We start from the raw sequence: 23097 nt of genomic DNA on the forward strand, positions 1-23097 counted from the left end.
ATGGAGGGGGGGTCCGCTGCCACTCTGTGGGTGATTGGTGGGATCGTGATCAGTCTGGGGAGTGGAGGGGTTGGGTGGATAAGGGGGATAGTGATGCCATCACTGCCACTTTTCGCTCCCGAGCCGTTTTCTCCGCTTTCTGTGGCCTGGCAGCAATCTGACACGGGCGCTCTTCTTCAAATTTTTTTCTAACTGCGCATGTGCAGTTCAGAGCTCCAGTCATTTTGGCCGTGCTAAGCCCTGCCCACAGCGTGAATCAGACCCGCGATTTTTTTTTAGGCTGAGTGCATATGGGTGCGCCTGAAAACAGATCTCCAAGTCAGATCTGCATTGCACCCAGATTCAACACTTAGAATGAAAATGGTAAAATTGGACTCTAACAGTCTTGTTTTCTCCTAACTGGGTCCAGCTAAAGGAAGGTAGAATTCTGATCTCATATTCAATATTGTATTAAATACTTTGTGGTTTTGATATTAAAATCATTTTAGTTATAAGTGTTGCACACAACAAAGGTGTCTCTTTCCTATTTATCCACAAGTTTGTAAAACATTAGTAGTGAGGGAGAAATCTTTGTTTTTATTTTTCTCAAACCGTTTTCACTATTTTCTCTAAAGGGGTCCCTGAAGCGCCAGAACAACCAACTATAAAAGATGTGACTAAGGATTCTGTTGTGGTGGTTTGGAATAGACCACGTGACGGTGGAAAACCTATCACCAGATATATTGTGGAAAAGAAAGAAACCATGTCCAATCGCTGGGCAAGAGTATCCAAGGAACCAATTTATCCAGACACTCAGTTCAAAGTAACTGACCTGCTTGAAGGCTGTGAATATGAATTCCGCGTTTCAGCAGAAAATGAAATAGGAGTTGGTGATCCTAGTCCACCATCCAACCCCGTCTTTGCAAAAGATCCAATTGGTATGTCAAAATATATGCACCCAATTTCTTTTTTTCTTTAAAATAACTCTTTGTAATGTATGTGTTCTGATTTACATTGACCATGTTTTTAACTTCTTGTTCAGTCAAACCAAGCCCACCCATTAACCCCGAAGCAGTGGACAAAACCAAATCTACTGTTGATTTATCTTGGCTACCACCACGCCATGATGGAAAAGGGAAAATATTAGGTTACTTAGTGGAGTATCAAAAAGTTGGTGATGAAGATTGGAAGAAAGCGAATCAAACGCCAGATTCCTGCCCTGACACTCATTTGCGGGTGGCGGGTCTGACTGAAGGTGATATGTACAAATTCCGGGTGATGGCAGTCAACCAGGCTGGTACGTCGGATCCAGCTTATGTCCGCGATCCAGTTGAAGCAAAAGACAGGCTTGGTGAGTGTGTTATAGGAATACAGTGTGGATCATCCCACAATGAAGAATTTTACTCTTAATTCTGTTTTGTGCAGTTGATTCTGTTCACTCAAATTTTCTTTCTTTTACAGAGGCACCTGAATTGTTTGTGGATGCTAACATGACTCGAAATGTGAACCTAAAAGCAGGAGCTACTTTAACCCTCAGTGCAAACATAAAGGGAATGCCATTCCCAAAGATCACATGGAAAAAGAATGACTTGGAAGTACCGATGAAAGCTGATATTGAAATTACTCCTGTTAGGAGCAAGCTTGAAATCCGTAATACTGTTAGAGCTGACAGTGGAAATTACACACTCACTGCAGAAAATGAAGCAGGAAGCAAGAGTGCTACATGTGTAGTTACAGTATTAGGTAATATAGCAGAGCATAAAGATCCTAGGAACAATCTGTGTATTTAATTCAGTTTTCATCTATTTGTCTTTTTTCACGTAATTACAATATTAAGAATACATTAATTATTTTCAGATAAGCCTGGTCCACCACGTAACCTGAATATCAGTGAAGTTAGAAGAGATTCATGCTACCTGACATGGAAAGAACCAGAAGACAATGGTGGTGCTGTTATCTCCAACTACGTAATTGAGAAAAGGGATGTTGCAGCTCCTCAGTGGGTCCCTGTCTCATCCACAACCAAAAAGCACAGTGTTATGGCTAGGTACTTAATGGAAGGCATTCAGTATTTGTTCCGAGTGGCTGCTGAAAATCAATACGGTAGAAGTAGCTTCATTGAATCAACGAAACCTATAAAGGCAATTGATCCAATATGTAAGTTCTCATTTGTCAAAATTAACATTTCACTCACAGCTTCCGTCCCTGTTCACAACAGCTAAATTATCATGTTATCTTTTCTTTGGTAGCTCCACCTGGCCCACCGAAGAACTTACACCATGTTGATGTGGACAAGACAGAAGTGTCTCTTCTTTGGAATTACCCAGATCGTGATGGAGGTTCTGAAGTCACAGGATTTTTAGTTGAATACCAGGAGGATGGAGCGCAAGATTGGATTAAATTCAAGACTGTTAGCATACCAGAATGTGTCGTAACTGGTTTACAACAAGGAAAGACATACAAGTTCCGTGTTAAAGCTCAAAATGCAGCTGGGCTTGGTCGGCCAGATACAACTGTACCTATCCTCTGCCAGGAGAAATTAGGTTAGTTAGTTACCTTGACTCAGATCATTTGCTTTGTGTTTTCCATTGCATTCAATCTGCAACTCATTTTTCATAATACTCATTGGTTTCCTATATGCTTTTGTTTTATAGTATCCCCATCAGTGGATATAGATGTGAAGCTGATTGAAGGTCTTGTTGTAAAGGCTGGAAGCACAGTCAGACTTCCTGCTTTGATGAGGGGTATTCCTCCTCCTTCAGCGAAGTGGGTCACTGACAGTACTGAGATTAAATCAGAAGGCAATTACAAAATCGATACTGACAACTATTCAACTGTACTCACTATTAAGGATTGTACCAGAAAACATACTGGTGAATATATACTTACTGTTTCCAATCCAGTTGGCAGCAAGACAGTGGGTCTACATTTAACAGTCCTGGATGTTCCTGGTCCACCTGTTGGCCCAATCAATATCCTTGAAGTAACACCACAGCACATGATTATCTCTTGGCGCCCACCTAAGGATGATGGTGGAAGCCCCATCACCAATTACATTGTTGAGAAACGAGAAACCAGAAAGGAAACCTGGGGTGTTGTTAGCTCTGGAAGCACAAGCACTCAAGTTAAAATTCCTCGTCTTCAGAAAGGATGTGAATACATTATGCGTGTTCGAGCAGAAAACAAAATTGGCATTGGTGAACCACTCGAGTCTAAACCCACTGTTGCCAAGTACATGTTTGATGTTCCAGGCCCACCCACAAAACCAACTGTTTATGATATCACAGAAAACGCTGTAACAGTTTCTTGGGGCATACCAAAGTATGATGGTGGCAGCCCAATTATTGGTTACATTATGGAACGCAGAGAAACAACTGGTAAATGGATTCGAGTGAATAAGACGCCAGTATTAGATCTAAAAATGAGAACGGTTGGACTTTTTGAAGGAAATGTGTATGAATTCAGAATATTTGCTGAAAATATTGCTGGTCTAAGTAAACCATCACCAATCTCCGATCCTGTCTCAGCAAAGCGTCCTATTAGACCACCGGGACCACCAATCAATCCTAAACTGAAAGACAAGACAAGAGAATCTGTTGACTTAGTCTGGACAAAGCCCAACAAGGATGGGGGTAGCCCAATTTTAGGATATGTTGTAGAGTGTCAGAAGGCAAGTACTACACAGTGGGATAGAATTAATAAGGATAACTTAATCGAACAATGTGCTTTTAGAGTACCTGGTCTTATCGAAGGTAATGAATATCGATTCCGTATAAAGGCTGCCAATATTGTCGGTGAAGGTGAACCAAGAGAACTACCAGAATCTGTAATTACAAAGGACATCCTTCATCCTCCAGAGCTAGAACTTGATATTGTTTGTCGTGAGCTGGTCACAGTTCGTGTGGGACAAACAATTAACATAGCTGGCCGTGTTAAAGGCAGACCGGATCCAGAAATCACATGGTCAAAAGAAGGCAAAATGCTTTCTGATGACAAACGTGTAAAGATGAATAATGACTACCCTGTTATACAGCTCTTGATTAAAGAGGCAACCAGAGCTGACCATGGTAAATATATTGTTGTTGCGAAAAATAGTAGTGGACATGCCCAAGCTGCTGTTGTCGTCAATGTACTTGATAGACCAGGCCCTTGTAAGAACATCAAGGTCAGCTATGTCACTAAAGATTCCTGTATGCTTGCCTGGGAAAATCCAGATGATAATGGAGGCTCAGAAATTACTAACTACATAGCAGAAAACCGTCAACCCAGCCAGAGAGGGTGGTCTGTGATCTCATCTGATTTAACTAAACGTGTGGTCAAAGTTCCACTTACAACAAATCATGAATATTTCTTCCGCGTGTGTGCAGAAAACAAAGTAGGACTAGGTCCAACCATTGAAACCAAAACACCAATTTTAGCCATAGATCCCATTGAAAGACCTGGAGAACCTGAAAACTTCCACGTTGCTGACATAGGAAAGACATTTGTCCTGCTTAATTGGAGGCGACCCGACTATGATGGTGGTAGTCCTAATCTATTTTATCATGTTGAAAGAAAGTTAAAGGATTCAGCTGAATGGGAAAGATTACACAAAGGAAGTATTAAAGACACTAGTTTCATGGCTGACCGATGTATTGAGAACCAGACCTATCAGTTTAGAGTTCAAACAAAGAATGAAGGTGGTGAAAGCAACTGGGTGAAGACAGATTATATTGTTGTTAAGCCAGAAATACAGAAACCAGTCTTGGATCTAAAGCTGACTGGAGTGTTAACTGTAAGAGCAGGTGACACCATCAGAATCGAAGCATCTCTCAGAGGCAAGCCTCAACCAGAAGTTGTTTGGGTAAAGGACAAAGATGCAGTTGATCTTAGCAGATCACCTCGAGCTAAGATTGAAACAACTGCTGACGCAGCCAAACTCATTATAACTAAATCTAAACGCGAAAACAGCGGCAAATATGTAATCACTGCAACTAATTCAGCAGGTAGCTTCACAGCATATGCTACCGTGAATGTTTTGGATGTACCAAGTGAAGTCAGAAACTTGAAGGTCTCTGGCATTGCAAGTGATAGGTGTAGAGTCAGCTGGGACCCACCAGCAGATGATGGTGGCTGTGAAATTCAAAACTATGTTCTAGAGAAGTGTGAAAGCAAGAGAATGGTCTGGTCCACATTCTCCTCTTCTATAATTGCCGAATATACAAATGTTACTCATCTTATTGAAGGAAACGAATATATCTTCAGGGTACGTGCAGAAAACAAAATAGGCACAGGTCCACCAACAGAAACAACGCCAATGGTAGCTAAGACACAGTTTAATAGACCTGGTCCTCCAGATGCACCTGAGGTCACTAAAGTTAACAAGGAAGAAATGACTGTTGTTTGGAATGCACCAGAGGATGATGGTGGAAAATCAATCACAGGATATATACTGGAGAAGAAAGAGAAACGAGCTATTAGATGGATTCCAGTCACCAAGAGTTCAATTCCAGAGAGACGCATGAAGGTTACAAATCTGATTCCTGATCGTGAATACCAGTTCCGTGTCAAAGCTGAAAATGAAGTTGGATTAGGAGACCCAAGCCCACCATCAAAGCCGGCAGTAGCAAAGGATCCAATGGGTATTTATATTATAACATTTTTAAAAATTCTCAAAGTACAAATATTTTAATTCCTCGTCACTCTATAAATTTCTCCTGACTCATTTCCTATCTTTCTGTGCACAGAACCTCCTGGCCCTCCAACTGGTCTAAAGGTGGTTGATAGTACAAAGACCTCAATTTCCCTTGGCTGGACAAAGCCAGTGTATGATGGTGGTTCTCCCATCATTGGTTATGTTGTTGAAATGAGACCAAAGGGTGTCAGCAAATTACCCGAAGAAGGATGGAAGAGATGTAATGTTCCAGCTCAGCTTGTTCTTACTCAATTTACCATGACAGGCCTTAATGAGAAAGAAGAATATGAATTTAGAGTTTCTGCACAAAACCAGGTTGGAATTGGTCGCCCTGCTGAACTGAAGGAAGCAGTATCACCAAAGGAGATATTGGGTAGGCACTGCATTTTGCCCTTTACCCCCTTTGTGATATAAATAAAACTTTTTTTAATATAGTAATATTTTTTGATGGCAAAATGATTTCTCACACCAAACTGATTTCTTTTTTCAGAACCACCAGAGATTGATTTAGATGCAAGCCTGAGAAAGGTTGTCACTGTCAGAGCAGGATGTCCAATCAGATTGTTTGCCACTATCAGAGGCCGACCTGCACCTAAAGTTACCTGGAGGAGAATGGGAATAGATAACGTCGTCAGAAAGGGTCAAGTGGACTTAATTGACACAATGGCTTTCCTTGTCATTCCTGACAGTACTCGTGACGATTCTGGCAAATATTCACTGACACTTGTAAACGCAGCAGGCGAAAAGGCAGTGTTTGTGAATGTTAAAGTTCTTGGTGAGTAATATGCATTCTGTTTTTGTTTTGGATGCTTTCTGATGTAACTTGATCATAGGGAAGGAATTTCTGAAGTTTGTTCAGGAGAGCTCCCTTAATCAGTACGTTTTCTGCCCAATGAGGATGGAATCATTACTGGATTTGGTCCTGGGGAAAGTAGTGGGTCAAGTGAAAAATACTACAGTGAGGGAAAGCATCTCAGGAATAATGAGCATAGATATAGTGAGCTTAGATATTGTGGAGAAGGACAAGTAGCGACATAGAATAAAAATACTCAAATAAGGACGAGTTCATTTTGGTGAATTGAGCAAGGACTTGGCTCAGGTAAATAGGAATCAAAACTGGCAGACTAAAATGCAATGGTGAAATGGGTGATCTTAAAAGAGATGGTTCAGGTAACCTATATGTATTCCCAAAAGGAACAAGGAGCGGGCAACCAATGCTAAATCTGTTTGGATCTGTTAGCTAATGCTTAAAAAAGCATTAATAGGATGAATCAGTAAGGGACTTTTGGCAGATGTCAGTTTGATAATAAAAGAGAGAATATAAAAAGTACAGAGAAGTGAGAAAAGAAAATAAGAAGGATGAAGAAAGATTATGAGAACAGATTGACAGCTGACATAAATGAGAATCCAAACATTGTCAAAGGCATATCAACAATGGAAGGTTTGTTAGAGGAACAAAATGGGGAGCTGTTGGTTGAGGCAGATGGCTTGACTGAGGTACAAAGGAGATTGTTGTGACTGGGGAGAAATCAGAATAGCTAAAGAGGAGGAACTTGAAAGATTGACATAAAGTGAATAGTTCACATGGTCTAGATGGGAATGCTGAGCAAACAAAGGGGTAGAAATTGTGGAGGGGCTGGCCAGAATATGTCAGTCCTCCTTGGACACAGGAGTGATGTCAGAAGAAATGAGACCCGTTTAAGAAAGTACAAAATAACTTTGACGATTACAGACTAGTCAGTTTAATGTAGGTGATTTAATGTAGGTAATGCAGACAGAAATGAGGAGAATCTTTTATCTCAGAAGGTTATAAATCCCTGGAACTCTCTTTCTCAAAAGGCATTGGCAACAGAGGGTGAAATTTTCCCAAGGCTGGGAATTCCTGCCCAAGGTGAATGGATCTTTGCATGGTCCACTCCTGCCTGCTACAATTCCCATGGTGGGTGGGACAGGAAAACTCCACCCATAGTCTTTGAATACTTTTTAAGGTAGAGTAATATAGAGTTTTGGTTAACTGGGAGCTGGGCAGGAATATAGGGTTGAATCATCTTATTGAATGGCAGAGCAGGTTTGAAGGATAAATGGCCTACTCCTGCTCCTAATTCATGTGTTTGCTCTTCAAAAGAATTGGCATAGACTCGATGACTGCTTCTGTGCTTCATTTTTCTAAAATGAAGTCTTGATTTTTATGAAATTTGTTTTTTGTTTTTAGATACACCTGGACCTGTCTCAGACCTTAAAACTTCAGATGCTACAAAAACTACATGTCATTTGTCCTGGTCACCACCTGAAAATGATGGCGGTAGCCAAGTGACCCACTATATAGTGGAGAAACGGGAAGCGGACAGAAAGACCTGGGGCGTAGTGATACAAGATTTGAAGAAAACTAGTTTCACAGTGACTGGCCTGGTACCTGGATGTGAATACTATTTCAGAGTAACTGCTGTCAATCAATATGGACCCGGAGTTCCAAAAGACACTGCCAAACCTATTTTGGCAAGAGATCCAATCAGTGAGTAATGTTGAATTGGCCAAAATGCCTTTAGTGATCCTTAGCCTTTCTGAGTAGTATTGATATCAATTAGTCTCAAACTAACAGTTTACAATTTGATTTTTAGGTGAACCAGATCCACCCAAGAAATTGGATGTCATTGATATAACAAAGAACAGTGCTTCACTGTCATGGTTGCCACCTATTAGAGATGGAGGAGCTAAAGTTGATGGTTACATTGTTGCCTATCAAGAAGAAGGCCAAGCTGAGAAGCAATGGACACAATACTCTGTAATCAAGGAACTGTCCATTCTTGTAACAGGCCTTAAGGAAGGAATTAAATACAGATTCAGAGTTGCAGCTAGAAATATTGTAGGAGCCAGCTTGCCCAGAGAAACTGAAGGATTATTTGAAATTAAAGAACAACTGAGTAAGTAAACAGTTAATTATTTCAATCCAAAATAAAAATAGACTTTTAAGAAAAATTGTGATTGAAGACTTTGAGATTAAGCTATTAAAGCTATCAGGAAACTTGAACAACTTGTGCCTTATTAATGTTCTGCCACCAAGCTGCAGCTCACTGCCTTCCTTCCATTGTAGCACTCAGATCCTTAGCATGTATGACTAGTCACTGGGGGTGGTGGAGGATGCAGATACTGGGGAGGGTAAGAAATCGCTGCCAACAATCCAAAGAAACTCCTGTCTTTTCTGGCACACTTTTTGGAGTGGTCTCCTTTTAAAGTTTTACAATTAGGCTTCTCGATATTTATAGAAATGGGACTGGCAGATGCTGTCCATTCTTCTTTCTTTCCCCTTTGAAAGATGTAAATTGACACTGAGCTTCCATTTTAGTGCAGTCTGGCAGGCAAAGACACACACACACACACACACACACACACACACACACACACACACACACACACACACACACACACACACACACACACACACACACACACTCCCCCACCAAACTTTTCCCCAGTCATCATTTTCAGCCATGAAGTCGAAGACTTGTTGTTTTAACCACTGTAACTTCAAGGTAGCTTCAAATTTTTTTTAAAAATTGTATTTAAATAGTGCCTCTCAGAGACATTTCAGAGTGTTTCACAGGCAATGAATTATTCTGACATATGGCAACCACAATTTTGCAGGCAAGAATGGTAGCCATCTTTCGCAAAAACAGGGGCTGGGATTCTCCAACCTCACCCGCGGCTGGGATTCTGCGGTCCCGCTGCAGTGAATGGAGATTTGGCTGAGTGCCAGATTTTTCCTTCTCACTGGCAGCAGTGGCAGGATAGCAGTACAAGACCAGAGAATTACAGTCAAGATCTCATCAACAGCAATGACACTTTGAATGAATACCTTAACAGGGCTTCAGTTTAACATCTTAAAGTATCAAATTAGCATCTCAAACAATCCAGCACTGAGTTAATATTCCACTGAAGTTGCATCCCTAATCTGACGTTCAAGTCCTGGAGTGGAGCTGAATCCTACAAATTTTTGGTACAAAGGAATGGAACTGAACTGATACTGTGTTGGTAGAAAGTACAAATAATTTCTTGTCAGTAATTGTTAAATTATTTAAGATGCTGATATATTAGGACTGATTCCCCAATTGTTTGTTGCTGGGGGGGAATTTAACCAGTTGCCTGTAGTTATGAAAGATTGGGAGCTTCTTGCTAACAATGCATCCTTGGAAAATTGGCATAGATATGTTTTAAAGATGCATGTAGGTTTTTAACAAAGGTTCACACCCCTGCATTAACATTGAATTAATACCTTTTTTTTAATAGTGCCACCAAAGATTATCATGCCTGAATTCATAACAATCAAAGCCGGGCAGAAGCTTAGAATTGAAGCTCATGTAGCTGGCAAGCCTGCACCAGTTTGCAAATGGATGAAAGGAGATGAGGTTATAATGCCATCTAGTCGCCTGGTTGTACATAAGACGAAGGATACTTCAGTACTTATCATTAAAGATGTTACCAGAAAAGATAGTGGCTACTACAATCTTTCTGCAGAAAATAGCTCCGGCATCGCCACCCAGAAAATACGTGTGGTGATAATGGGTATGTATATTTGATGCTTTGTGTAATCATAGAATCATAGAAAATTTACACACAGAAGGAGGCCGCATGGCCCATCGTTTCTTTTCCAGCTAAAAACAAGCCACCCTGCAATCCCACTTTCCAGCATTTGGCCCATAACCCTGAAGATTACAGCACTTGAGATGCATATCCAGGCACTTCTTACATGAGTTGAGAGTTTCTGTCTCTTCCCTCTTTTGAGGTAATGAGTTCCAGGCCCCATAATCCTCTGGGTGAAAAGATATTTCTTCACTGCCCCACTAACCTTTCTACCAATCATTTTAGATTTATGTCACCGGGTTACCGTCCTCGCTGGAAAATCCCTTTCCATCAACTCCATCTAGGCCCCTCTCAATTTTATACAGCTCAATAAAATCTCTCCTCAGACTCCTGCATTCCAAGGAGAAGAACCTCCACCTATTCAGTCTTTCCTTATAGCTGGAATTTTCCAGTCCTGGCAATGTCCTCATAAATTTCCCCTTTACCTCCCTAATGCAACTATATCCTTTCTCTAATGCAGTGACCAGAACTGCACACACTAACCAAATTGTGGCCTAACTAATGTTTCATATAGTTTCAGTTTAACCTCCCTACTGTTAAATTCTGTGCCTCAGCTAATAAGTAAAAGAATTCCATGTGCCATCTTGGCCATTTTACCACCCTGTCCTGCTACCTTCAGGGATTTGTATACATTCACTCATTATCTCACATTCCTTCTACACCTTTCAGTGTCCTCCTATTAATTGTGTACTACTTTGCCGTGTTTCACCTTCCCAAGTGCATTCCCTCAAGCTTCTTTGGATTGAATTCCATTTGCCACTTTTCTGCCCATCTGACCAGTCCAGTGATATCTTCCTGCAGTCTCCAGCAATCCTCCTCACTATCAACCTAACAGCCAATTTTTATCAACTGCGAACCTCCCCTACACTTACATCAAATCATTAATATATACCACAAAAAGCAGGAGACCTAATACTGAGCCTTGGGGAAGCCCACTGGAAGCAGCCTTCAGAACCTTCCTGCCACAAATCTAATTTTGTATCCAACTTGCTACACCCCTTGGATCATGTGGGCTTTTTTTTAACCAGTCTTCCATGTAGGACCTTGTCAAAAGCCTTTCTAAAATCCATGTAGGCCACATCAATTGCACCACTCTGACCAATCCTCCTTGGTACCTCCTCACAAAATTCAATCAAATTAGTCACAGACATGATCTTCCCTTAACAAATCCATGTTTACTGTCCTTGATTAATCTACGCCTTTTGAAGTGACAGTTTATCCTGCCCTTCAGAATTGATTCCAAGGGTCAAAATGACTAGCCTATAATTATTTTGTCTATCCTTCACTCCCTTTTTAAGCAAAGGTACAATAGTAGACCCCCAACCCTCCTGTGCCTCTTCTGTATCCAGTGAGGATTGGAAAATGACAGAGCCTCCACAATGTCCTCCCTAGTTCCTTTTAACAGCACGAGGTACATTTTATCTGGCTCTGATGATTTATCCACTTACAAAGATGCTAATGCTCTAATGTTTCCTCTGTCCTAAGGCTACGTAAGGTTGTGCACTTGAACAAATTAGAGCTGTGTAAATAGTATTCCATTAGTATTGCTCTGTAAAGCAGCATTATTTCATTGTTTTATTCTGAGCACTTTATGTTTTTCAGATATTCCTGGACCACCACAGCCACCATTTGATATTACAGAAATTGATGCTGATTCTTGCCACCTGAACTGGCATATTCCATTTGAAGATGGTGGCAGCAACATAACAAACTATGTAATAGAGAAATGTGATTTGAGCCGTGGTGACTGGATTACAGCTGTGGCATCTGTAACAAAAACAAATTGTAGAATCGGAAAGCTTATCCCTGGACAAGAGTACATGTTCCGTGTTCGTGCAGAAAATAGATTTGGTATTTCAGAACCTCTCACCTCTGATAAAATGATTGCTCAGTATCAATTTGGTAAGCTATAACAAAGTGTTTGGGCTGCATTTTTTTGAGACATAAAACCTGGCTTCAGAGCTGATGAAAGTTTTTTTTTATTTTTATGTACAGATGTTCCCAGTGAACCAAGGAACGCACGTGTCACAAAGGTGAACAAAGATTGCATATTTTTGGCATGGGACAGACCAGAAAGTGATGGTGGTAGTCCCATCACTGGATATGCTATTGAACGTAAAGAGAGAAATAGCCTTCTCTGGGTAAAGGCAAATGACACATCTGTCCGTGCCACTGAGTACCCATGTTCAGGACTGATTGAAGGGCTAGAGTATACTTTCCGAGTCAGTGCACTGAACAGGGCTGGATCTAGCAAGCCTAGTAAACCAACTGAGCTTGTAGCAGCTAGGACAGCTGTTGGTAAGTATTCTCAAAAATCTTGAAGAAGTTACTTTTATAATTATCTTAAATTCTTTGGATTTTACTTCTTGAAGTTTTTGTGTGTAAACTTAGAAACACGTGCCCATGTTTTACAACAGATCCACCAGGCAAACCTGAAGCCATTGACGTCACGAATAGTACAGTTTCTCTCATCTGGGCAAGGCCCAAACATGATGGTGGAAGCAAAATAATTGGTTATTATGTTGAAGCCTGTAAATTACCTGGTGATAAGTGGATACGATGCAACTCCAATTGTCAAAATGTACCTACTGAAGAATTCACTGTTACCAATCTTGAAGAACATGCCCAATATCAATTCAGGATCATTGCGAAGACAGTAGTTAATATCAGCAGACCATCTGAACCTTCAGATCCAGTGACCATCGTGGCAGAACACGGTATGAATGAATGTCACTTTGTTGTATTACTTTATGCCTGATTTTCATTTTGCAGAACTTGCAATGTCATAAAGAGGATGATAAATGTAATATATTAATTTTATTGTACTTGAGAAATATTATTCATATTAAAGTGTTCTTTTCAAATTACAGTTGCACCAAGAATTGATTTGGGTGTGTCCATGAAGTCTCTGATCACTGTGAAGGCTGGATTTAACGTTTGTTTAGACGCTCATGTCTTTGGAAAACCCTTTCCAAAGATCACTTGGAAGAAAGAAGGCAATGTACTAAAGTCTGGTGAAGGCATTAAAATAGCCAGAGCAAGAAATCTGTGCACACTCGAATTGTATAGTGTACAAAGGAAAGAAACTGGAGAGTACACTATTGTGGCAGAGAATGCAAGTGGATCCAAATCAGCTAACGTAAAACTGAAAGTATTAGGTAAAAGTATTTTAAAATGTTTCATTGGATATGAGTGAATCTGGTGTCCATTGTACAATAGCTCAATAAAACGTGTATGTGAATTTTCAACTATAAATGTAATTTTTATGTGAACCTGACAAAAAAAACAAGATTTTAAAGCAAATGATTAGTTTCATTTTTAACTCAATTAAAAAAAAATCCAAAATTTTTAATGCATTATTATGTTCTGTGTTTTTCATAGATAAACCTGGTCCACCAGCTTCTATCAAAGTTAGCAACATTTATTCAGATCGTGTTACACTGAAGTGGGAACCTCCTCTTGAGGATGGAGGTTCTGAGATAACTAACTACATAGTCGATAAACGTGAGACAAGTCGTCCTAATTGGGCTCAAGTTACTGCTAATTTACAGATTACGCAGTGTGGTATAGAGAAACTGATAGAAGGACACGAATACCAGTTCCGTGTCAGTGCAGAGAACAAGTATGGAGTTGGTGATCCAATTATTACTCATCCAGTTATTGCTAAGAATCCTTACAGTAAGTAAAATACATTATAATTTTGTAGCTACTTTTCATTTTAATTGATAAACAGGCAAACACATGCATTGTATTATTTACAGATGTACCTGGGCCATGTGATGCTCCAATAATTAGCAACATCACAAAAGATCACATGACTGTTAGCTGGAAAGCCCCAGCAGATGATGGTGGATCTCCGGTGACTGGATATATGTTAGAAAAACGTGAGACGATGTCTGTTGCTTGGTCGAAAGTCAACAGAAAACCAGTTTTAGAAAGAACAGTTAAAGCCACAGGACTTCAAGAAGGCACTGAGTATGAGTATCGAGTTATTGCTTTGAATAAAGCAGGACCGGGTAAACCCAGTGAATCTTCAAAAGCAGCGTTTGCCCTTGATCCTCAGTGTAAGTAAACATATAACTTTATATACACATGAGCACCATACTCCCTTACTCTCTTGTTTGTTGAACTTTTTCATTGAAATTGTTTTATTTCCATTCAGATCCTCCAGGACCTCCTGCCTTCCCAAAAGTTGTTGATACAACTCGCAGTACTATCAGTTTGTCTTGGAGTAAGCCAGCATATGATGGTGGCAGTCCAATTTTGGGATATTTAGTTGAAGTTAAGCGTGCAGATGGTGAACACTGGACAAAGTGCAATATACCGAAGAATCTTCGTGAGACACATTATACTGTAACAGGACTATCTGAAGGCACTGAGTATCAGTTCCGTGTAAGTGCAGTGAACAAAATAGGCTTCAGTGATCCAAGTGAAGTGCCAGAAAAACATACTGCCAAGGATATTTTGAGTAAGTTTTCATTACTCTGTGAAGCAAATACAGTATTGTCATTTAAACATTATATTATCCTCAACAAGTCAGGCAATATGTGGAGAGATAGTACTTTCTAATGAAAGGTCATCGACCCACTATGTTAACTCTGTCTCTCGTTCGACAGATGCTGCCCAACCTTTCCAGTAGTTACAGCATTTTTAATTTTATTTACAATTTGCAGCATTTGCAGTATTTTGCCTTTGTATTATCTTTCTGAAATGTTCTCTCCATTATTCAAATGGAAGAATTATTGCATTCTAAATAAATGGGTTAATGGCAATAAATAAATAAATATTTTTGATTCTTGTAGTCTGAAATCCAGCAACATTATTACAGAATCAGTGGGTGGTATTTTCTGGCCTTTCCCACTAGTAAGATCTCCTGGTCCAGTTTAACCACCACCAAACAACGCCCCCCCACACATCACCACCACCATCACCACTACCGTCACCACCACCATGTGGTAGGTTCCTAGTGGCAAAGTGGATGCATCATGCAAAAGTCTGTAGAGTGTGGCGTCAGCACCTATTGACTCACCACAGGAAAACCCGCCACAGAGGGGCTGAAATATCCTGGACAGCTGGAGATCAGCTCAAACTAGCACCAGACATGCATGCCTTGGCGTGCTGTAAGTGTCCTTATGTTCTTCAACCGACCCTTAAGAATGTAGTTTGAGTGGGATAGTGCCATAGTGTAGAGTAATGCCCTTTTTCTAATGGGATGGTGCTTACAGAATCAGATCTTTCTTTATCATAATGGAAATGAGGACATATTCAAGAGTTGTAAAGTTAGATGGGAATTTTGTGGGTAAGTTTTTTTTAGTAAGTTTAAGACTATTTGCGTGCAATTTGTTATGTTTTAATATGTAAAAACATAATTTTACAGGTATATGTTTAGGTAGATGAAGCAAATTTTGTATGAATACAATTGGCATTTTTGTGACTGAACTAAATGACACTGTAGAGGTAGCATAGGACATTATTAGTTCCTGAAATAATGTTTCTGGAATCTGATTGACCAGACAGGTTGAAGTGAAAATGTTCTCAGGGATGTAGCTGAAGCAATGGTGGCCTCAGGTTCTGTAATCTGTTTGGTAGAATTAATTTGATAACACAGAAACATATCATAATACATATGGGAGATTTTTAATAATGAAGATTGAATTATGTACCTTTTTTCTGAACAGTTCCCCCTGAAGCAGATCTTGATGCTGACTTAAGGAAGGTGCTTATATTGCGTGCTGGTGTCACAATGAGAATCTATGTGCCAGTGAGAGGCCGGCCTCCACCAAAGATTAGTTGGGCTAAAATGGATGCCAACATACAGGATAGACAAGGACTTGAAATCAAAACTTCAGACTATGACACAATGTTGTACTGCGAAAATGTGAATCGATACGATGCTGGAAAGTACATCTTAACTTTACAAAATAGCAGTGGAACAAAAGCATACACACTTACCGTAAAAGTTCTTGGTAAGTTGTTACAAATTATTTTGTTGTCATAAAAAGTAAAATATTAATATGAAGTGAGTTGATTATATTTATTTTACTCAGTGAGACAACCATTTACCTTTTTCTTTACTTTTTAATTAGATACTCCTGGACCTCCAGTTAATCTTATAGTTAAAGAAACATCAAAGGATTATGCTGTTATATCATGGGATCCTCCTCTCGTGGATGGTGGCAGTCCAGTTAAAAATTACATAGTAGAGAAACGAGATGCTGAAAGAAAGGCATGGTCAACTGTAGCAACTGAGTGTTCCAAGACAAGTTTCAGAATTACTAAATTGGAAGAGGGTAAATATTACTACTTCAGGGTTCTAGCTGAAAATGAGTATGGCATTGGCGAACCTTGTGAGACAAAAGATGCAGTGAAGGCTTCAGGTGAGGATTAAACATATTGATTACTTTTCACAATTTAATACTGGACAAAAAAAACTGCATATTGTAATTTTTTCCTCTTAAACAATCTATTGCATTATATAGAAGAGCCTGGGCCTGTGGAAGACTTAAAGGTTGCAGCTGTGTCCAAGAGATCTTGCACTCTGACATGGAATAAACCAATCAGTGACGGTGGAACACGAATTACTGCTTATGCTGTTGATGTAATGGTTCAAGAGGACAAGTGGAAAGAGTTGATGAGAGCTAAGAAGTTGCAATTTTCAACAAATGACCTGGATGAAGGAAAAGAATACACTTTCAGAGTAAGGGCACAGAATGATGCTGGATTCAGCGTGCCACGTGAAATTACACTTGTAGCAAAGGATCAAGTTGGTGAGTAAGCCCCTCTTGGCATTTGTAGTTTATCTTTGAATAATTAGAAGTTCAAATGCAAGTTTGAATTGTTGAATGTAAAATAACTAATATTTGGTTTTGTTAATTAACTAGACCTTTTTGGACACATTAACAAGTCTCAGAAACTTCTAAGGTGTTTTGCAGTGCATAAATTACTTTTAAAGTTTAACTACTGTGTTATATAGGCAAGGTTATGATAAAGCTGTATAAAACACATGTCAGGCCACATCCAGATTACTGTGCTGCTCTGGTCACCGTACTGTAGGAAGGATGTGATTACACTAGAAAGGGTGCAGAGGAGATTCACCAGGATGTTGCCTGGGCTGAAGCATTTCAGAAGTGAAGGGAGGCTGGTGGTTAGGTTCAGGTTGTTTTCCTCAGAGCAAAGAAGGATGAAGTGGGACCTGATCAGAGAATGCAAAATTGAGGAACATAAATAAGGTAAATAGAAAGAAACTTTTCACCTTAGTCAAGAGGGCAATTACCATGGGCCTTAAATTTAAGGTAAGGGGCAAGAGATTTAATGGGGATTTAAGGAAAAACTTTTTCACCCAGAGAGTGGAACTCATTGCCTGAAAACATGGTAGAGGTGGAAATCTTCATGACAGTTAAGGAGTATTTAGATGAGCATTTAAAACACTATAGCATTCAAGACTATAGACCAAGTGCTGGAAAAAGCGATTTTAATAGATAGTGCTTTATGGCTGACGCAAATCAGATGTGCCATAGTGCCTCCATCTGTTCTGTGGACTTGTATGACTTTAAGGTGATAGGGTGGTAGAGATATATAGATATAGTGTGCTGAGTGGCAGACAGGGTGGTAAGGTCCCAGCTGGGTAGAGTAGCATGGTGGTATGCGGAAAGGGTGAGAGATTGGCATAGTAGTAAGGTGGCAGGTTGGGTAGGTGGTGAGGCCAGGGGGAGTCAAATGGTCAGGGGATCAGTTGTGAATTAGGGTCAGGGAAAGTCAGAGGGTCAGTGGAGTTTAGAGGACCAGGGAAGTTGAAGGTTCGAGAGGAGTCAGTGAATCAGAGGTGAATTGGAGAGTTGTGCGGGAGTTGATGGTTGGGGAGCTGAAGGGTCAGGGGAGTCAGATGGTCAGTGTGGAGGAGTGTGGAGTGTCAGAGGATTGGGGGACTCAGAGGACCAGGAGCAAACTAGAGGGTCGCAGGGTGTTGGAGAGTCAGGATGAATCAGATGATCAGGGGCTTCTATCAGTGAGTGGAGGGGGATTCAGAGGGTGGGAATGAATTGGAGGATCACAGATGAATATAAAGATCAGAATGTGTTGGATGGTCAGCGGTGTGTCAGAGAGACAGGGTTGATTCAGAGGGTCAGAAGTTTGACGGGGGATCAGTGGATCATGAGGAATCTGGGGAGTTGGGGTCAGGGAAAGTCAGGAGGTATTGAAAGGTCATGGGATATGGGAGTCAGGTGAGTCAGTATGAGTGATTATGCATAGTTACTCTGGAGTTCGAACTGTTTTCTTTCTGTTTGACATTTCCTGAGTAGGTAAATAAGTCAAAATCATCCAATCTCTCTTACTCCAGACGGTTTGGATTCGGGAATTGCCCAGTGTAAATCCAAACTTCCAGGAGAATCCCCACAGTCAGTGCATTGGGACATCTGATGCGTCCCAATACATATTACATATTGGGAGACAAATGTTGGATAGGACCATCCAGAATTTCTGGCCTTATACATGCATTGCAGAAGGATTTGATTTAGCTTTACGCAAAGAATTATTAGAAAAATGAAACTTTGTGTTTAGACATTTGACAGGCAACCAGATTGAAGGCCTCAATTTTGCTGCCGCCCAGGAGATGTATTGGAAGGCAGGGATTGGGTAAAATCATGGGGAGCCGTGTCTGATTGACTCCCTGATATATTCCCAATATTGGGGCATTTTACCAACAATGGACTGGAGACAGTCTGTCCACTCTAATTTCCAGAGTTAAAAGCCCAATTCGGTGCCATTGTCATTTTACTGATGGCATTTGACTCCCACTTCATGAGACCGGCAGATAATTAGAGCCCCCCCCCCACCCACCCAGGTGAGCAAAACATGGAAGGCAGACTCTGTAGCCAAAGCAACCTCCCCAGAGGCCTCTCCCTCTAGCACTCATTCCTTTCACAATTTAAAAATTTGGCTTCACCTACCTGCTATAGGTCCCAGGTCCCAAGGCAGCTTCAGTAGAGAGTGCCACTCCTAATGGTGCTGCTAAACCATTGGCCCTCTAATTGAGCGGCAGCTCATGAGGGCATGTCACCAGCATTAATAGGATGGCAGCTCGTAAAATGCAGGGGGAAGTTCCATCAGTCACTCGTGCATGATAGTGACACACATTTCCACCTCACATCAGGAACTCCACACTGCCCACCAAATTCTGGTCAAGGTATTTAAAATGATAAATGGATTCAGTACAGTAGATTAAGAAAAGTTATTTTCTCTGGTGGAAGAATCCACCAGAGGGATGGCACAGTGGTTAGCACTGCTGCCTCATAGCACCAGGGACTCAGGTTAAACCTGGTCTCGGGTCACTGTCTATGTGGAGTTTGCACATTTTCCCCGTATCTGCATAGGCTTCCTCTGGGTGCTCAGGTTTCCCCTCTCAATTCAAAGATATGCGGGTTAGGTTGATTGGCCATACTAAATTGACCCTAGTGGCAGGGGATTAGCAGGGTAAATATGTGGGGTTACAGGAATAGGGCCTGGGTGGGATTTGATCAGTGCAGACTTGATGGGCCAAATGGCCTTCTTCTGCACGGTAGGGATTCTATAAAACAAGATCATTTCTATGTTTGTAGGTGAAGTGTAGAATTTCTAGGTTTGTAGGTGAATTATAGAATTCCCTTCCTCCCAAAAGTCTGTGGATGCTGGGACCACTGAAATTTTCAAAACACCAACAGATTGTTGTTAGGTCCGGTTATAGGCTTTTGGGTTGAAGATGGATAGATTGAGTTGAAGCCAAGATCTGATCCAATGATGCAATGTTGCCAAAAGGCTGAATGACCGATTGCTGTTCCCACGATAGGACATAGCTAGTCTTTTCATCTTCAATTCTAACATTCCAAGCATAAAGGATTGCATTAAAATTGGCACAAGCCAAGTGCACAATTTGCACAGTAGCTATAATACTTACTTCAATTAGACAATTATCATTAAATAATCTCTTTGAAATTGGTTGGCCATTATATGTCACCTATGGTAAAGTACTTTATGTCAATTGTTAAGTTAAACTGTGTACCATCTTAAAGCCTCGCTCATAATAAGACATTGCAAACTATTATTTAAACATCACAATGGTCTCAAAGTATAATTGTCAAAACTGAGAATTGGATTTATTAAACTTTCTTTGCCTCAACAGTACCACCAAATCTTGACTTAGGAGATTTCCCTGACCTAACATACATTGCCAAGGAGGGAAGTACTGCCCGTATAAAGATTCCAATCAGTGGCAAACCTGTACCAAAAGTAACATGGAAGAAAGGTGAAGATGTGCTTCAGGAAACTGGAAGAATATCTGTGGAATCCACAGCAGTTAATACAACTCTCACAGTGCGAGATTGTCAAAAGAGTGATGCTGGAAAATACACAATCAACTTGAAGAATGTTGGTGGCACTAAAGAAGGTGCACTGTACATGAAAGTAGTTGGAAAGCCAGGAATACCAACTGCACCTTTCCGTTTTGATGAAGTAACAGCAGATGCAATCACTTTAATCTGGGCACCCCCTAAGGATGATGGCGGTGCAGAAATCACTAACTATATTTTAGAAAAGCGAGATAACGTCACCAATAAATGGGTGACAAGCGCATCTGCTGTACAAAAAACTTCATTCAGAATCACAAGGCTTCATGAAGGAAATGAGTATGCGTTTAGAGTCAGTGCTGAGAATAAATATGGAGTGGGAGAAGGTCTGAAATCTGACCCTGTGATAGCCAAGCACCCATTTGGTAAGCATCTTTTGCATTCTGCAATTAAACTTTAATTACAGTGCTACATTCAATTTGAAACTGAATGTTGTTTCTCTTTTTCCCTTCCTCAAGACGTGCCTGATGCCCCTTTGCCACCAGAGATAGTTGCAGTTAGACATGACTCTGTCTCCCTGACTTGGAAGGATCCAAGGAGAACTGGTGGCTCACCAATTACAGGTACAAAATCAGATTTCTCGTTTTTGGCCAGTAGTTAAACTTATATAACTGCACTACATTTATTTGAAACTACTTTTTTGCACCAGGTTATCACGTTGAATATAAAGAAAGAAACAGCCTCCTTTGGAAGAGAGCAAATAAGGCCGTACTGAAAATGAAGGATCTTAGAGTGCCAGGCTTGACAGAAGGTCTTGAATATGAATTTAGAGTTATGGCAATTAACTTGGCTGGTGTGGGCAAACCTAGTGGACCATCACATCCTGTTACTACACTTGATCCAATTGGTACGAGAAATCCATTGCAAAGTTTCTCATTTCTTATTGTTGTGCATTATAAATGACAAAATCAGTGCCTGACATAAAATGCTTTTCTTTTCAGATCCCCCTGGAAAACCTGAAGTCATTAATGTTACCCGAACATCTGTGACCCTAATCTGGACTGAGCCCAAGTACGATGGTGGTCACAAATTAACTGGCTACATTGTTGAGAAACGTGATCTGCCTTCAAAGATATGGATGAAAGCAAATCATATAAACGTTCAAGAATGTGCTTTCACTGTTACTGATCTTACTGAGGGCTGTAAATATGAATTCCGTATAAGGGCAAAGAATGCAGCAGGAGCAATTAGTCCACCATCTGAAACTACAGGAACCATTATCTGCCAGGATGAATATGGTGTGTAATTTTCTTTTGTTTAACCACATGATAAAAATAAAAAAGAGGAAAAAAAACACATTTAGTAATACTAATTCACTTCTTTCTTTTATACCCACAGTGGCACCAACAATAATAATTGATCCAACTGTCAAAGAAGGCTTAACAGTTAGAGCTGGTGATACTATTGTAATTACTGCTACTAGTATTCTTGGCAAACCTCCACCAACATCAGTATGGTCTAAAGGTGGAAAGGACTTCAAAGTCTCTGAGATTGTTCAAATTGATCAAACTCCAACTTCCTCAACACTGTCTGTTAAATATGCTACGAGGAAAGATTCTGGTGAATACACAATCACTGCCAGCAATCCATTCGGCACCAAAGAGGAAAATGTGCGTGTGAAAGTGTTGGATGTCCCTGGTCCTCCAGGACCTATTGAAATAAGCAATGTTTCATCTGAGAAGGTCACACTTAATTGGTTACCACCAATAGAAGATGGAGGTTCTCCAGTTAAATCTTACACAATTGAAAAGAGAGAAACTAGTCGCCTTCTCTGGACTTTAGTTGCCGAAGATGTTCCAACCTGCAGATATGTTGCAAGCAAACTTATACAGGGAAATGAATATATCTTCCGTGTCTCTGCCGTAAATCAATATGGGACCGGTGATCCAGTGCAGGCAGAACCAGTTAAGATGGTGGATAGTTTTGGTAATCACAGTCTTTTTTTTAAATACTAATTAAAATAATAATTTAATAATGATTTAAAATGATATTACTTTTGCGCATTGGTCTGATAGAAATATAAACTTAATTTATGCTATCCCTCTTTCAGGTCCTCCTGGCCCACCTACAAAGCCTGAGATTACCAATGTTACCAAAAATACAGTTACTATTGGCTGGAAGAGGCCAGCCAATGATGGTGGTAGTGAAATCACAGGATACATTGTGGAACGTAAAGAAAGGAAAGGCCTTAGGTGGATTAGAGCAACGAAGAAACCCATATCAGATCTCCGACATAAAGTAACAGGACTCAATGAAGGAACTGAATATGAATTCCGTGTCAGTGCAGAAAACAAGGCAGGCATTGGACCACCAAGTGATCCATCACTACCAGTACTAACAAAAGATGTAGCATGTAAGTATTAACATTGCACTACACCTTTCTTATTTTTGTGTTGGGTACATTGTCCTGTGAAAATAGACATACTT

General features: G+C 40.4%; 1 protein-coding gene across 1 annotated transcript in view; it reads left to right on the plus strand.

Moving 5' to 3' along the window:
* ttn.2 (titin, tandem duplicate 2) overlaps positions 1–23097 on the plus strand; it is a 324032-nt gene that overhangs the window by 249781 nt on the left and 51154 nt on the right. Inside the window, exons 228-254 of the mRNA XM_080198903.1 lie at positions 615–917; positions 1022–1330; positions 1441–1722; positions 1837–2136; positions 2229–2522; positions 2634–5600; positions 5706–6026; positions 6144–6428; positions 7866–8165; positions 8272–8574; positions 9938–10213; positions 11894–12193; positions 12287–12589; positions 12709–13008; positions 13162–13449; positions 13673–13969; positions 14053–14355; positions 14454–14759; positions 15970–16257; positions 16378–16668; positions 16771–17058; positions 20448–21035; positions 21129–21233; positions 21320–21517; positions 21612–21908; positions 22009–22596; positions 22721–23023. Of these exons, the coding sequence (XP_080055029.1) occupies positions 615–917; positions 1022–1330; positions 1441–1722; positions 1837–2136; positions 2229–2522; positions 2634–5600; positions 5706–6026; positions 6144–6428; positions 7866–8165; positions 8272–8574; positions 9938–10213; positions 11894–12193; positions 12287–12589; positions 12709–13008; positions 13162–13449; positions 13673–13969; positions 14053–14355; positions 14454–14759; positions 15970–16257; positions 16378–16668; positions 16771–17058; positions 20448–21035; positions 21129–21233; positions 21320–21517; positions 21612–21908; positions 22009–22596; positions 22721–23023 (10983 nt within the window). The remainder of the gene's footprint in view (positions 1–614; positions 918–1021; positions 1331–1440; positions 1723–1836; positions 2137–2228; positions 2523–2633; positions 5601–5705; positions 6027–6143; positions 6429–7865; positions 8166–8271; positions 8575–9937; positions 10214–11893; positions 12194–12286; positions 12590–12708; positions 13009–13161; positions 13450–13672; positions 13970–14052; positions 14356–14453; positions 14760–15969; positions 16258–16377; positions 16669–16770; positions 17059–20447; positions 21036–21128; positions 21234–21319; positions 21518–21611; positions 21909–22008; positions 22597–22720; positions 23024–23097) is intronic.

This window comes from Carcharhinus amblyrhynchos, chromosome 11 (assembly GCF_965287045.1).
Source record: "Carcharhinus amblyrhynchos chromosome 11, sCarAmb.v2.hapA, whole genome shotgun sequence".
Taxonomy (NCBI): Eukaryota; Metazoa; Chordata; class Chondrichthyes; order Carcharhiniformes; family Carcharhinidae; genus Carcharhinus; species Carcharhinus amblyrhynchos.